At 44.4% G+C, this 14,333-nt stretch overlaps 1 protein-coding gene across 5 annotated transcripts in view; it reads left to right on the forward strand.

The window, feature by feature from the left end:
• The window catches only part of LOC126278179 (collagen alpha-1(IX) chain-like), a 1,015,797-nt gene that overhangs the window by 637,916 nt on the left and 363,548 nt on the right, over positions 1–14,333 (forward strand). For 4 of the 5 annotated variants that reach the window (XM_049978082.1, XM_049978080.1, XM_049978081.1 and 1 more), the window contains exon 1: positions 11,547–11,601. In XM_049978082.1, the coding sequence (XP_049834039.1) occupies positions 11,565–11,601 (37 nt within the window). In that variant the 5' untranslated portion in view covers positions 11,547–11,564. Of the gene's footprint in view, positions 1–11,542; positions 11,602–14,333 lie in introns of those variants that run through there. The other variant, XM_049978085.1, reaches the window with a different exon arrangement.

Here is a 14,333-nt window from a genome sequence, read left to right on the forward strand (position 1 = left end):
GCCTGTCGCGACACCACTGGAGGCGGGCTGCATGATGTTGGGGCGTGAGCGGAAGACGGCCTAACGGTGTGCGGGACCGTAGCCCAGCTTCATGGAGACGGTTGCGAATGGTCCTCGCCGATACCCCAGGAGCAACAGTGTCCCTAATTTGCTGGGAAGTGGCGGTGCGGTCCCCTACGCACTGCGTAGGATCCTACGGTCTTGGCGTGCATCCGTGCGTCGCTGCGGTCCGGTCCCAGGTCGACGGGCACGTGCACCTTCCGCCGACCACTGGCGACAACATCGATGTACTGTGGAGACCTCACGCCCCACGTGTTGAGCAATTCGGCGGTACGTCCACCCGGCCTCCCGCATGCCCACTATACGCCCTCGCTCAAAGTCCGTCAACTGCACATACGGTTCACGTCCACGCTGTCGCGGCATGCTACCAGTGTTAAAGATGCGATGGAGCTCCGTATGCCACGGCAAACTGGCTGACACTGACGGCGGCGGTGCACAAATGCTGCGCAGCTAGCGCCATTCGACGGCCAACACCGCGGTTCCTGGTGTGTCCGCTGTGCCGTGCGTGTGATCATTGCTTGTACAGCCCTCTCGCAGTGTCCGGAGCAAGTATGGTGGGTCTGACACACCGGTGTCAATGTGTTCTTTTTTCCATTTCCAGGAGTGTATTTACGGAATTTCAGTCATCAACTTTCTCTTCCGAATGCAAAAATATTTTGTTGAGCCCAACCTAGGTAGGAATGATCATCAAAATAAAATAAGAGAAATCAGTGCTCGAACAGAATGGTTTAGGTGTTCGTTTTTTCCGCGCGCTGTTCGGGAGTGGAATGAAAGGGAGATAGTATGATTATGGTTCGATGAACCCTCTGCCAAGCACTTAAATGTGAATTGTTGAGGAATCATGTAGCTGTAGATATAGATCCGTTACAGCCATGCGGATAAGATGCCTGTCATCTCGACTGCTTAGTGATACGAGGCCGTTGGGAGCCAGCACGGCGTTCCGTATTACCCTCCTGAACCCCATATTCTTCTAACAGTCATTGGATCTCGACCAACGGGAGCAGCAATCTCGCGATACGATAAACTGCAATCGCGATAGGCTACAATCCGACCTTTATCAATGTCAGAAACGTGATGGTACGCATTTCTCCTCCTTACACAAGGCATCACAACAACGTTTCACCAGGCAACGCTATTTGTGTATGAGAAATCGGTTGGAAGCTTTCCTCATGTCAGCACGTTGTAGGTGTCGCCACCGGCATCAACCTTGTGTGAATACTCTGAAAAGCTAATCATTTGTATATCACTGCATCTTCTTCCTGTCCGTTGAATTTCGCGTCTGTAGCACGTCATCTTCATGGTGTAGCAATTTTAATGGCCAGTAGTGTAGTTATCTTTCCACAGCAAGTGTGTTACAAAGTATTATGGTCGGATATTATTTGTTGAATAATAACAAAAATAAGTTTGCTATAAATCTTGATTACAGTATTAATTGAACTTGGTATAATCATTAGTAAGTGGTGCAACAACTCAAAATGTTTCATATTTGGGTATGAAAAGTAGTAACGTGAAACGTGATCTCACATATAATAAAAATTTGCTCACGGGAATTGGACTTTCAACGTAGAAAAACCTGAAAATCTCTGGGAAATCTTTTGATAAAACAGAGTCGTCACTGTGTTATTCGATACGCACTTTCGGTACTGACGGTCCCTTTTACGTATCAGAAGAACGATCGAAAGCAAATGTATAGTTTATTAATGTAAATATTGCCATATTCAAGATGTACTAAAACTGATATGTGTCACTATCTACACTAAAGCAGCAGTTTACACTGCATTAAACAACGAGGATGAACAATGGGTAAAGAAGCTAGAAATTATTTTCGGAAAAATCGACAATGGCTTGCAAAGATTGTAGTAAATTTAATTTTAATAATAGCCATAGCGTCGAATAGGTCTAAGAACTTAATGAAACTTGCAGAGCGTTATTGTTCGAAATCCTTTAAAGTAATACTAATAATGCTCTGAATGCAACGGCTAACAGAAACTTCACGTGTGGCAATATCGCCGCCGACACGCTCTACGATCATATGGGAGCGACTGAGTTACTTCTGATGCAGGGTACAATTTTCTGGTGCTAAACCTGTCACCTCCTCGGTATACGAAACGTACGCCCACCTGCAACAAAATGTCTTCAACCTACGCTTGTAGTTTTAAATTAACACTTTTCAGACACGCAAACTACAGCGTCTTCTCAATGCAGTATCGTTAAGAACAACGCCAGTCGCATATATTAAGGCGATTGTACGCCCAGTGTTTTATAGGTTATGAAATGAACACAAATTGCTGAAATTACTGTAGGAGTTTCAAACGTCGTCCATAGGAAGCAATTTTCTTCTCAAACTGTAAGAATAGGGTAAGACACACTTGATCTTTTCCTGTTACATTTGATGGGCTTTCGAAAAGTAGTGAACGTCTCATTGCACAGAGATATATGCTAACAATACCACGTACTGCAGTCCATTTCTCAACTTAGTCACCTTGAATATTGAGGCATTCGTCATGTCGATCAGTCCTTGGAAGCAAAGTGGATCAGCGAGAGACTTGCTGCAATGATTAAGACACTGGACTCGCGTTGTGGAAGGGCGGGAATCACACCCTGTCCAGTCATTCCGGGTCGACGTCAGAATGGATCCTTCGAATAGGGCACGGCCAATTCTCCTCCCCAGCTTTGCAGAATCCAAGTTTGTACTCCACTCTCGAATGTTAGATATCTTATCGGATAAAATTGTCTTTTCACTTCAGGCACGAAATGCAGTAGTTTTGTTAAGATTGTATGTTTTAAACGATCCGGTAATTTCGTTAAGTCTTTGTGTGTCAAGGTTGATATGTGCCTTTCACCTACGTATTTGGGCGCTAGATTTTGTAAGGCATCTACAAACTGTGGGAAAGTATCAAATTGTGGTCTCCCTCGATGTGACTTGAGAAAATTCGTGTCATCCCACGACAGCAATGACGAATATGTTACTGTAAACAACAGTTCATGGCAACCTGTTGAGAATTTAATCATTACCAAATTTCTGTAATGTCAATTTTGTGTTCTCTGCGATGGATGTCAGATCCGTGACACCCGTCGTTGAAACCAAATGGTTTTCTTACGGGTAGCCGAGGAAAGCATTTGAGACGCACCGCCGCTTACAATCGACACGAAAAACCCTCAGATTGCCACACATTCCGTGGTTGAAAACAATTCGCAGTGCGATGAGCAACAGGAGCATGTTTTTGACAACCTTTGAGACTGCTGGCGCCCTTGGACGTATCAACCCTTCTGTACGACCATTATAGGGCTGCATCCCCATTGAAGGTGACTGTACCCTTTTGGACTGGAGCGCTACCGCAATTTTTGCTCTAATGTACAGGTTGGAATCACTAGGGACCGTTCGAAACCAGCCAACAAAATCTGAACGTGATCTGGAGCATCAAAGGGTACTTATGCTTTTTCAGGACTCCCGTTTGTCGCCCTCCTGTGGCGTGATAACACAGGAGCGCAATATTAACAGGTACGTGAACAAACGGCAAAAAGTGCTTTTAAGGCCCCCTCCTCGGTGTCACTCCCGCATCCTATGACCTTTATGCAAGCTGTTATTCGGCTTGACATTGATTTATACAGTTGTTGGATGTCATGCTCTGGGATCCGGCGACCTCGCTGGCCAAGGCAGAGTTTGGTAAGAAAGAAGACAAGCAATGGGGACCCTCGTCGGGTGCGGGTGGGCAATATCTTGCTGAAATGTAGGCCCGGGATGGCTCTCCATGAAGGGCAGAATATCGGCGACGAAGTGCTGTGCCGTAAGGGTGCCGCGGACGATAAGCAAAGGGGGGCTGCCATGAAATGAAATGGCGTCCCAGACAATCACTACTGGCTGTCGGGCTTTATGGCGGGCAACAGTCAGATTGATATCTCACTGCTTACCGGGGCGTCTCCTATGTCTTCATCGGTTGTCGGGGTTCAAATGGCTCTGAACTCGATGGGACTAAACATCTGAGGTCATCAGTCCGCTAGACTTAGAACTACTTAAACCTAACTAACCTAAGGACATCACACACCCATGCCCGAGGCAGGATTCGAACCTGCGACCGTAGCAGCAGTGCGGTTCCGGACTGAAGCGCCTAGAACCTATCGACCACAGCGGCCGGCTGTCGGGGTTCAGTTCAAGGATGGGCTCATCACTGTGGACAGTTCTACTCCATTCCAACTGAGTACACGGAATGAAATTCGCAAATACTTTATACCCTGATACCGACATGGCCTCTGTTTACTATCCTTACCAGTTGCTTGGCGAAGCATATAACCCCTATGCGTATGTTACGCAAAATATCACCTTAACATACAATAAGCGTTACCCTCTGTAAGGCATTTTGAGGTTTGACAGTGTGTTTACCTAATAGACAAAGGGTATCGAACATGAATTTCGTATAAATGCCAATTAATAGAAAGACTAATTTTGGAAATAATGGAAGTAGACAAAGTTTTCGTGACTGAAACAATAAACGGTCATCAGTCTAATTAGGCATAATAATGTGGGAACCTTAAGTTCAAAGAATTTAATTATAATTTTGCAAAAAGGACTCTCACTATTTCTCTTTTTCAAATTGGTCTGAGCACTATGGGACTTGACATCTGAGGTCGTCAGTCACCTAGAACTTAGAACTACTTAAACCTAACTAACCTAACATCACACACATCCATACCCGAGGCAGGATTCGAACCTGAGACCGAAGCGGTCACGCAGTTCTAGACTGAAGCGCCTAGAACCGCTCGGCCACAGCGGCCGGCTTTCTCTTTCTGCAAAGTGCAACGAACACACACAGCTACCGGACGAACTTAACAGTGACTAGCAGTAATTATCGTTCGCATGAATTAGCAGTCACAGAAAGATAAGTGGTACTTGACTCCTGTTAATAGTAATCATCATCTCAACCATTAACCAATTCAGCATCAAACAGTTATTAACATCACGAGACTAAGTGAAGCGCTACAAGAGTCCTGGTTTAACCAAGACAAAAATATCACAAATGCAATAAAATAATACTGTACAAACACTTTTTTTAATATTCTCTCTTTTATGGAAATACTTCAGATTCTTTTAGCAAAAGCAATATTTAGTTTAATTTTCATAACGAGTATGTGGACAAGGGAGCAAATGTGCGTTTTAATAGAGCTAACGTAGGAGTTTCACAAGCGTCCATTTCTTAAACAGATTAATGTGTGAGCGAGATGTAGTCGAGAACTGCCGCTGCAGCGCGCTGCGATCGCGTATACCACATTGAGAACGCGCACGGTAAGCCGAAGTCACATCGTTTCCGACATTGGAAGCTCCTCATCGCAACCCTCTCAGATTTAGTGGTAAAACGGCCCAGTGGAGAGCCCGTCAAAAATGAGCACAGGTCAAGCATGAACACAGGAAGAAGGTGTATTGAGCTGTGAAAAAAATAAGCAAAACAGAAACAGTGAACGTCCAAGCTCAAGATGAACAACACCCAGCGACTTCGTGATAGTGTGGTCGCGGTGTTAGACTGCAAAGTCGGAGATCTGTGCTAAAACCTCCGTCGTTCCCCATTTTTCCCCACACATTTATGAACTGTCCGTCCTTTCATTGATGCTTCTGTCCGCCCCCGGTAGCTGAGTGGTCAGCGCGACAGAATGTCAATCCTAAAGGCCCAGGTGCGATCCCTGGCTGGGTCGGAGATTTTCTCCCCTCGGAGACCGGGTGTTGTGTTATCCTAATCATCATCATTTCATCCCCATCGACGCGCAAGTCGCCGAAGTGGCGTCAAAGCGAAAGACTTGCACCCGGCGAACGCTCTACGCGACGGGAGGCCCTAGTCACACGACATTTACATTTTTACATTGATGTTTCTGTTCTCCTTCTGTAGTCTTGGCAGTTGTCATACTGTGCACTGATTATAAAATATGAATCATGTGATAAGAATATATTACCGTCGCAAGTAAATGTCATGAACAGTGAGAGCAGGCGAGTTGCCTCATAGACCTCTCTCAGAAATAAAAACAACAGATAAACCACTGTGAACTATGTTGCAACGAAGGAATTCAAGATCAAAAGTTCCAACGCAAGAGGTATTACATGTGGTACTTGTGGAGAACAAATAGGAATAACGTATAGCAGGACGCCCCTTCGGTACATGCCGCTTTTGCAGACAGACGTTACACCACGATACAGACACAAATTTGAATAAAGCGAACATATATGTCAATAACTGAATGGACAGTTTATAATTTAGTGAAAAAAATGTGGGGAATAAGGAAGATTAAAATCCGGAATTCCTCATTCGTAGTCCAACAGTGTGACCACATCACCACGTTCTGAAGCAGTCGCTCGATTTGCACATGTTAATCTTGGGCTGTTTACTGTTTCTATTTCCCTTCTTTTTTCCACAGTTCGGTACACCTTCTTCCTGTTTTCGTGCTTGATCTGTATCCAGTTTTTGACGGGCTATTCAAAGGACCATCTTACCACTAAATCTGAGGGGGATGCTATGGGGAGTTTCCCTTGTGAAGAGTCAGCACGCTAAACTTGGCACGCTTAACGTTCGTCAACAAATGGAAATGCAGTGCTTCTAGGGCCTCCCGTCGGGTAGACCGTTCGCCTGGTGCAAGTCTTTCGAGTTGACGCCACTTCGGCGACTTGCGTGTCGATGGGGATGAAATGATAAAGACAGCACAACACCCAGTTCCCGAGCGGAGAAAATCTCCGACCCAGCCGGGAATCGAACCCGCGCCGTTAGGTATGACACTCCGTCGCGCTGACAACTCAGCTACCAGGAGCGGACGTTCTTCACCAGAACGCTCCGAAGTCAATGAGCCACCGAGCCACGTTTGTGTGTGTGTTTTCCTAGTAACGTATTTCTTTTTGTCGTACCTTCAGAGGCGAGCAATATTTTTCAAGGGAAATATTTTCGTCCCTGATTGTTAGCTTTATTTAAACATCCTTGAAGTATTTATACATCCATAAACACTGTATGAGAATTCTTATTTCCAAATCTGTTCAAATGAAACAAGAGTTTGTACAATGGCAGCATTTAATGGTATTTCCCAATACTTTTCACGACATCGTCAAATTTCAGCTTTGTTATAGCTTGTTGTTCTGACTAGCTCGTAGTTCTTTACATATCGCCTGCACTCACCCCGCGAGAGTGAAATATCACGCGATCGTTCGAGAAGCGTCCGATACCGTATCGAGTTAAGAGGCGTATCGGAAAATTCGAACGTGAGTAACGTTTGCCCAGCCCTACCACAAGCTCTACGAGAACGAAGTAATTTCTTGAGGATTAGGTCGTACTCTGTATTCGCAGTATGGTAGTTACGTCATCTTCGAGCAGTTTTTAAACTGAACACACGTTCATCAGACATAGGTACTGTGAATTGGAACGACATTAAAAATAGGTGCTCCTCCTCTTCCTGGAATTCACGTATCGCGCATAGCTGCCGTGGTTAGATCACCAACGGTAAAAGCAACTTTGTAGGAGGAAGGAACTGATGAGTGTAGCTCAATCTCAGGGAACGTACTGCCATTAAAACAAACTGAAATGTGTAGACAGGCCGGCGCGTCAACTGCTAATCCGTCACACCCCCACATGTCGTCATCCACCGTAACTAGCAACTACTGGCGCCGACAGAAGTGGCAAACAAACACAAGAGCACGTGCACGCTACAGCCTTGCACTTCCGCCTTCTTTTTCGTCTTCCCTAAATTCCAGTCATGACCACAGAAACACCAAGTCATCAAGAAGTAGCGGAATAATGATAGATCAATGTTTCGAAAAATATTTCATGAATCAGTAGTTTTTTTCAAATACACGCATTTTTTTTTATTTCAAGAATAGGTATTGGTTTTGGAATGTGACTCTCATACCGACAGGTGGCGCTTCAGCAAAGTCGATGGCGTACTACAGCTCACGAGTGTCTTCATTTGCATTGTGGACAGTACGTTGAAAAGCCAGCCCACATTATTTTCCATTCGTACTAGGCAGCATGATTCGACAAGCAACAATTCTAGTGGGTCAACGAAAGCGTCAGATTCCACCCGTCTGCTTTGACCCATGACGTAAGGGTGTTGTGGTGTGTGACGTCATTATGGCGTGGAGTTTATGAGTTGATTGTGTTTGTAGATGTCGTCTTGTTGTGTTTGATGCCGCCCTGTGTGTGTGTGTGTGTGTGTGTGTGTGTGTGTGTGTAAAAATTTGTAGGTGGTAATTAATTGTTTTTCTGGGTCTAATTTTCTCAAGTTGTAATGTTTCGTGTATTTATTGTGTATCCAATGTGTTTTAATTTACGTAGGGATATTTGACTTTTCAATTTTAGAGGTGTTGTGCTTTTGGCTCTGTTTTTCGCAGTTGTAGGTACTGGTTTCTTCTTATCAATAGTTATGGTTGACCTATATATGTCAAGGGAAATGACCGATTACAATTCTGGTAATTTTATAAGTAAGTATTGGTGTTTTGGTATCGTCAGCTGTGGTCAAGGGAAATGTCTGATTCAGATTTCCATAGTTTTTGCTGTAGGTGTTGGTGTTCTGGTGTCGTCAGCTGCGGTTGAACTATGTTTGTAACTATTTTTTCTTTGTTCGTCATTTTGTGTGTTTTGGGGTCGTGGTGTGTTTTTCTTTAGTGCTATATTTAGCCCCAATTTCCCGCGGTTACTCCGTTATTGTATTTTTGGAGGGAGATTTTATTGTCTTATTTATACGTATTATCGTGTCTTTTTGCTTGTGTGTAGTGACATCATAGGCGCAATATTGGAGACGCTTAGAATAGCCACTTCCGCCATATTGATGACATCATGGGTCAAAGCAGACGGATGGAATCGGACATTTCCGTAATCTCATTCTAGTACTGTTGTACAACGACCTTAATGTGTTGTTGATTTAAAAATAAGGTTCTTCTGTATAAACTCCACCTTACCGTTAAGCACTGTTTTCAATTTATAGCTGTTTCTTTGTGAGTGCATTACTATTGCACGAATACAAACGCGCGGTTTATGGCACAACATGATTTCATAACATGTACTCTGTGGATCAGAAGATGTCAGCTTCGTCCTGTCGAAAGTAGTAATGCAGTGTACATACACGCGGTCAGGACAGTGAAAAACTTCATATTAGAAGCTTTCTTTATGTTAGTTGAAAAAGGTTGAAAGCACGAGTAGGCGACAAGGCGTTGGACGTCCACACATCATAGGACGTGGAGATCGGAGGCTTGCGAGGTATGTACAGTAGCGTAGGTGGCGATCTGTGGTGGATCTGACAACAGATTGCAATGCTGGTGCAAGTACAAGTGTTATGGAGCAAAACGTCCAGGGCGCAATGTTGTACATGTGACACCAGAAGATCCTTACATACGAGTCACCAAAAGCTGTTGCATAGCGATTTGATTCAAGGATCCAGTTATATGAGTCCTTCCGTGTATAGCGATTTTGCGGCTATGACGTGTGGGGCCTGAAGATGGCATCATTGTAACGCCGAAACTGGTAACATATAAGAAGTGCATAAAATAAATTTCTACAATACATACGACTGTGGGTAAATTATTGTATCGAGACTTACATTCGAGGGTTTTCCAGAAAGTAAGTTCCGATCGGTCGCTAAATGGACACCACAGTGAAAACCCGATGAAGCTTTGCACAGATGTGTTGGATAGTGTCTCTACTATGACCGTCGATCGCATCAAAACGCTCTTTTCAGTTGTGAGCCCGCTGCGAGCGAGTAAAGGTGCCTAGAATAATGATGTCTCCCGCCAAGTAGGAGGGTCCGCTGAGAGGCTTCGCCTTAATGAATGCAGCCCACCTAACACAATTGCCCCCGCACTTCCACCTTCATGGCAATTCTCAGCCGCAGTCTTTAGGGGCAGTGAAGACGCTCTTGCAGCCTTTTCGATGGGAAGTGTTCGATCACCGATAACACAGCCCTAATTGGCTCGTCCTGAGTGTCATATCTGTTCACATGAAACGCTGGATACGAAGACAACACTTGGGCGCAGGCAATAAAAACCAGCGTAGAGAGTAATGGGAAAGCACTATGACGATGGCGTTGGAAATTTGGAACAAGGCTCCGACAGATCTCTAAGTCGGAGCAGCGACTATGCAGAGAAGGATCTAGAAAGTGTAGCTAACTCTTGGAAATAAAATGTTTCTGGTTTTCACTGTGGTTTCCATTTAGCGAGCGATCGAAACTTACTTTCTGGACAATCCTCATATCTCTATGCTGACACACCAACTCCGTCAGTCACTACTGCAGTGTGCCAGGGATCATCGAGGCTGGACCATGGGTCAGTGAAAATGTGTTAGCTGGACGGGTGAGTCACGTTTCTTGTTACAACAGACCAATGGTCGCGTCTGGATACGCTGTTTGAAAACATGCATCGCGCCACAGTCTCAGGCCTTTGTGGACAGTATCGTGCTATGAGAGATGTGGACCTGCGCGGAAGGAGGCCTCGTGATAGTGATAGAAGAGGTCATGACAGCCGTGCGTGATTAGTACAACACAACACTTGCACGGCAGCGATGACAACGTCTGGGAAAATAACTTTCCATGTCACTAGACCAGAATTGTGCTCTGTTAGTCTGAGAAGCGTAATAGTGAACTCATGTTGATGTCTCGTCCACCAAATTCGGCGGATATGAATTCGAGGGAACACATCTGGGATGCTATTGGGCGCCATCTCTGTGCCTACAAATCACCGACCCATAATTAATGGAATTTGCGTGACCTGTGGGTAGACATCTGGAGCCAAATATCTCCAGCAACCTACCAAGGACTTTCGAGTCCCTGCGACACATAATCGCTGCTGTATTGCTGAAGCGGGAGAGAAAGGCTAGGAAAAAGGAATACGCTTCATGAGTGGTTTATTGAGGCTGTTACAAAGTGTTATGGAAAATCTTAACTGAAAGCACAAAAGGAGAGTTGTAGTGCATGACGGAAAGGTATCGAAAAGCGAATCGCTCCTCAATTATGAAAGAAATGTTGTTAGCCCTACAAGGAACGAATGCCAACATTGCAGTGCCTCAATTACACAGAGGCATACAGATAATCGTTTTTCCACCACATTCATTAAAAAATTCCTGTTATCTTGTTAGATAAGAAGAACCACTTATAGTGTTACTCGTAGTCAAACGACACTACGAAACTCTAGGCGATGAAATAAAGCGTCTGTGTATCACTGCTATCTACATTGTCTAAACTCCAGGAAGTTAAAGAAGCAAATAAAGTTTACAGTGTCACCATTCGTAACATCCCTGCTCTTGTACTCGATGGAGTTGCTCGGTCTTTGTGAACGGCATCAAATACTTGTAGAAAATAGTATTTTCGTAAACGTACAACTTGTTGAGATGAGCGAGAACTGGCATTTAAAAATATCGCCATACTGATGCTCAGCATTTTCTTTGTTTTTTAACTAGGTATTCGTGTTTCGATAACGTGAGTAAATTTTTAAAGAATCAGCTAATAAATTTGACTTTTGGTGTTGTTTCAGGGGTGCGGCTGCAGTAGTGGCGATGTTACTGCTGGTGGTACCCAGCCCTACAACGTCACGTAAGTACGCCCCAATACCCTTCCTTTATTCTTAGTGTTATGTATGAGGCGGAACTATGGGCCTCTTGACTTTGTACAATAATCTTTACAAGTGCAGTTATAGACTGAACTGCAAATACTTCTTAAAAATTCTGAAGTTCAATGGTCAATGTACAGGGTGTTTCAAAAATGACCGGTATATTTGAAACGGCAATAAAAACTAAACGAGCGGCAATAGAAATACACCGTTTGTTGCAATATGCTTGGGACAACAGTACATTTTCAGGCGGACAAACTTTCGAAATTACAGTAGTTACAATTTTCAACAACAGATGGCGCTGCAAGTGATGTGAAAGATATAGAAGACAACGCAGTCTGTGGGTGCGCCATTCTGTACGTCGTCTTTCTGCTGTAAGCGTGTGCTGTTCACAACCTGCAAGTGTGCTGTGGACAACATGGTTTATTCCTTAGAAAAGAGGATTTTTGGAGTGTTGGAATTCCACCGCCTAGAACACAGTGTTGTTGCAACAAGACGAAGTTTTCAACGGAGGTTTAATGTAACCAAAGGACCGAAAAGCGATACAATAAAGGATCTGTTTGAAAAATTTCAACGGACTGGGAACGTGATGGATGAACGTGCTGGAAAGGTAGGGCGACCGCGTACGGCAACCAGAGGGCAACGCACAGCTAGTGCAGCAGGTGATCCAACAGTGGCCTCGGGTTTCCATTCGCCGTGTTTCAGCTGCGGTCCAAATGACGCCAACGTCCACGTATCGTCTCATGCGCCAGAGTTTACACCTCTATCCATACAAAATTCAAACGCGGCAACCCCTCAGCGCCGCTACCATTGCTGCACGGGAGACATTCGCTAACGATATAGTGCACAGGATTGATGACGGCGATATGCATGTGGGCAGAATTTGGTTTACTGACGAAGCTTATTTTTACCTGGACGGCTTCGTCAATAAACAGAACTGACGCATATGGGGAACCGAAAAGCCCCATGTTGCAGTCCCATCGTCCCTGCATCCTCAAAAAGTACTGGTCTGCGCCGCCATTTCTTCCAAAGGAATCATTGGCCCATTTTTCAGATCCGAAACGATTACTGCATCACGCTATCTGGACATTCTTCGTGAATTTGTGGCGGTACAAACTGCCTTAGACGACACTGCGAACACCTCGTGGTTTATGCAAGATGGTGCCCGGCCACATCGCACGGCCGACGTCTTTAATTTCCTGAATGAATATTTCGATGATCGTGTGATTGCTTTGGGCTATCCGAAACATACAGGAGGCGGCGTGGATTGGCCTCCCTATTCGCCAGACATGAACCCCTGTGACTTCTTTCTGTGGGGACACTTGAAAGACCAGGTGTACCGCCAGAATCCAGAAACAATTGAACAGCTGAAGCAGTACGTCTCATCTGCATGTGAAGCCATTCCGCCAGACACGTTGTCAAAGGTTTCGGGTAATTTATTTCAGAGACTACGCCATATTATTGCTACGCATGGTGGATATGTGGAAAATATCGTACTATAGAGTTTCCCAGACCGCAGCGCCATCTGTTGTTGACAATTGTAACTACTGTAATTTCGAAAGTTTGTCTGTCTGAAAATATACTGTTGTCCCAAGCATATTGCAACAAACGGTGTATTTCTATCGCTGCTCGTTTAGTTTCTATTGCCGTTTCAAATATACCGGTCATTTTTGAAACACCCTGTATAAACTGTATGTGGCGCCTGGTTAGGTCGTAGCTACTGACGTAGCTGAAGGCTATGCTAACTAGCGTCTCTGCAATTGAGATCTCTGAAGCTATAACATGTGAACCATTCCTATGAAAGTCGGCTGTAGAACGGGCCAGTGCGCTAGCTTGTCTCGCTAGACCAGCCGAGTGGCTGGCGTCGACAGTGGCGATTCGCAGGTCCGATGCGTACTGACGGACCGCGCCCGATTTGAAGCCTACAGCCTAGCCAGTGTGGTGCCTTGCGATTACACCACACTTAGTGTTACCGGTACTGAAATACTGTATAGTAAAATGTCATTACTGTACGAAGTTGTGAATTTTTCGTTCATACTGGAGAAAGTTCCCTCTCTGCAGCTACTAGACACAAATGCGCACTACGGGACACTTTTCCTGCTCGAAAATTACAGAAGGAGGTTGGTTTCTTTCCGTGACAGGAAATATCATCTGTTTCACTGCAGAGAGAGCTTGACACTAGGCGTCTTCAGATTATACAGCGTCCACTAGACATTGTAATTATTATTAATGTTAACCTCATTTAGATTACCGTGACATACTTCTGCTTCTCGACTCGATTCGTTTCGTCGATGCACTAACCTGACGCTAAACAGTCTCATCTGAAGGGGTGCGTGAAATGACACCTTTCAGAGTGCAGCCTAAGCACATTCAAACAGGTGAAAAACTGAGCCAGAGTTTTAAGTACACATCATTCACCATATGACAAACTTTTATTACACTAAAAAAAAGCACTATACGTGCTGAGAGCAACAATTTCTAAGACGAGCAACAATTATATTGAACAGCAGATGAAAAGAAAACAACAGTTTGGATAACAACAAAAGTTTTAAAATGAAACAGAGCTTTTTATAAAATTATAACTGTTTATAGACAACCCCATGAACTGGAAACCTTTAATGTCAAATAATGACCAAATATCTTCATTTAAATAGCAGACTGTATATTTTAAAAAAGGGTATAGCTTGAGAGAGCACTTACGGGAGGAAATAAGTTA

The sequence above is a fragment of the Schistocerca gregaria genome, chromosome 6 (assembly GCF_023897955.1).
Source record: "Schistocerca gregaria isolate iqSchGreg1 chromosome 6, iqSchGreg1.2, whole genome shotgun sequence".
NCBI lineage: Eukaryota > Metazoa > Arthropoda > Insecta > Orthoptera > Acrididae > Schistocerca > Schistocerca gregaria.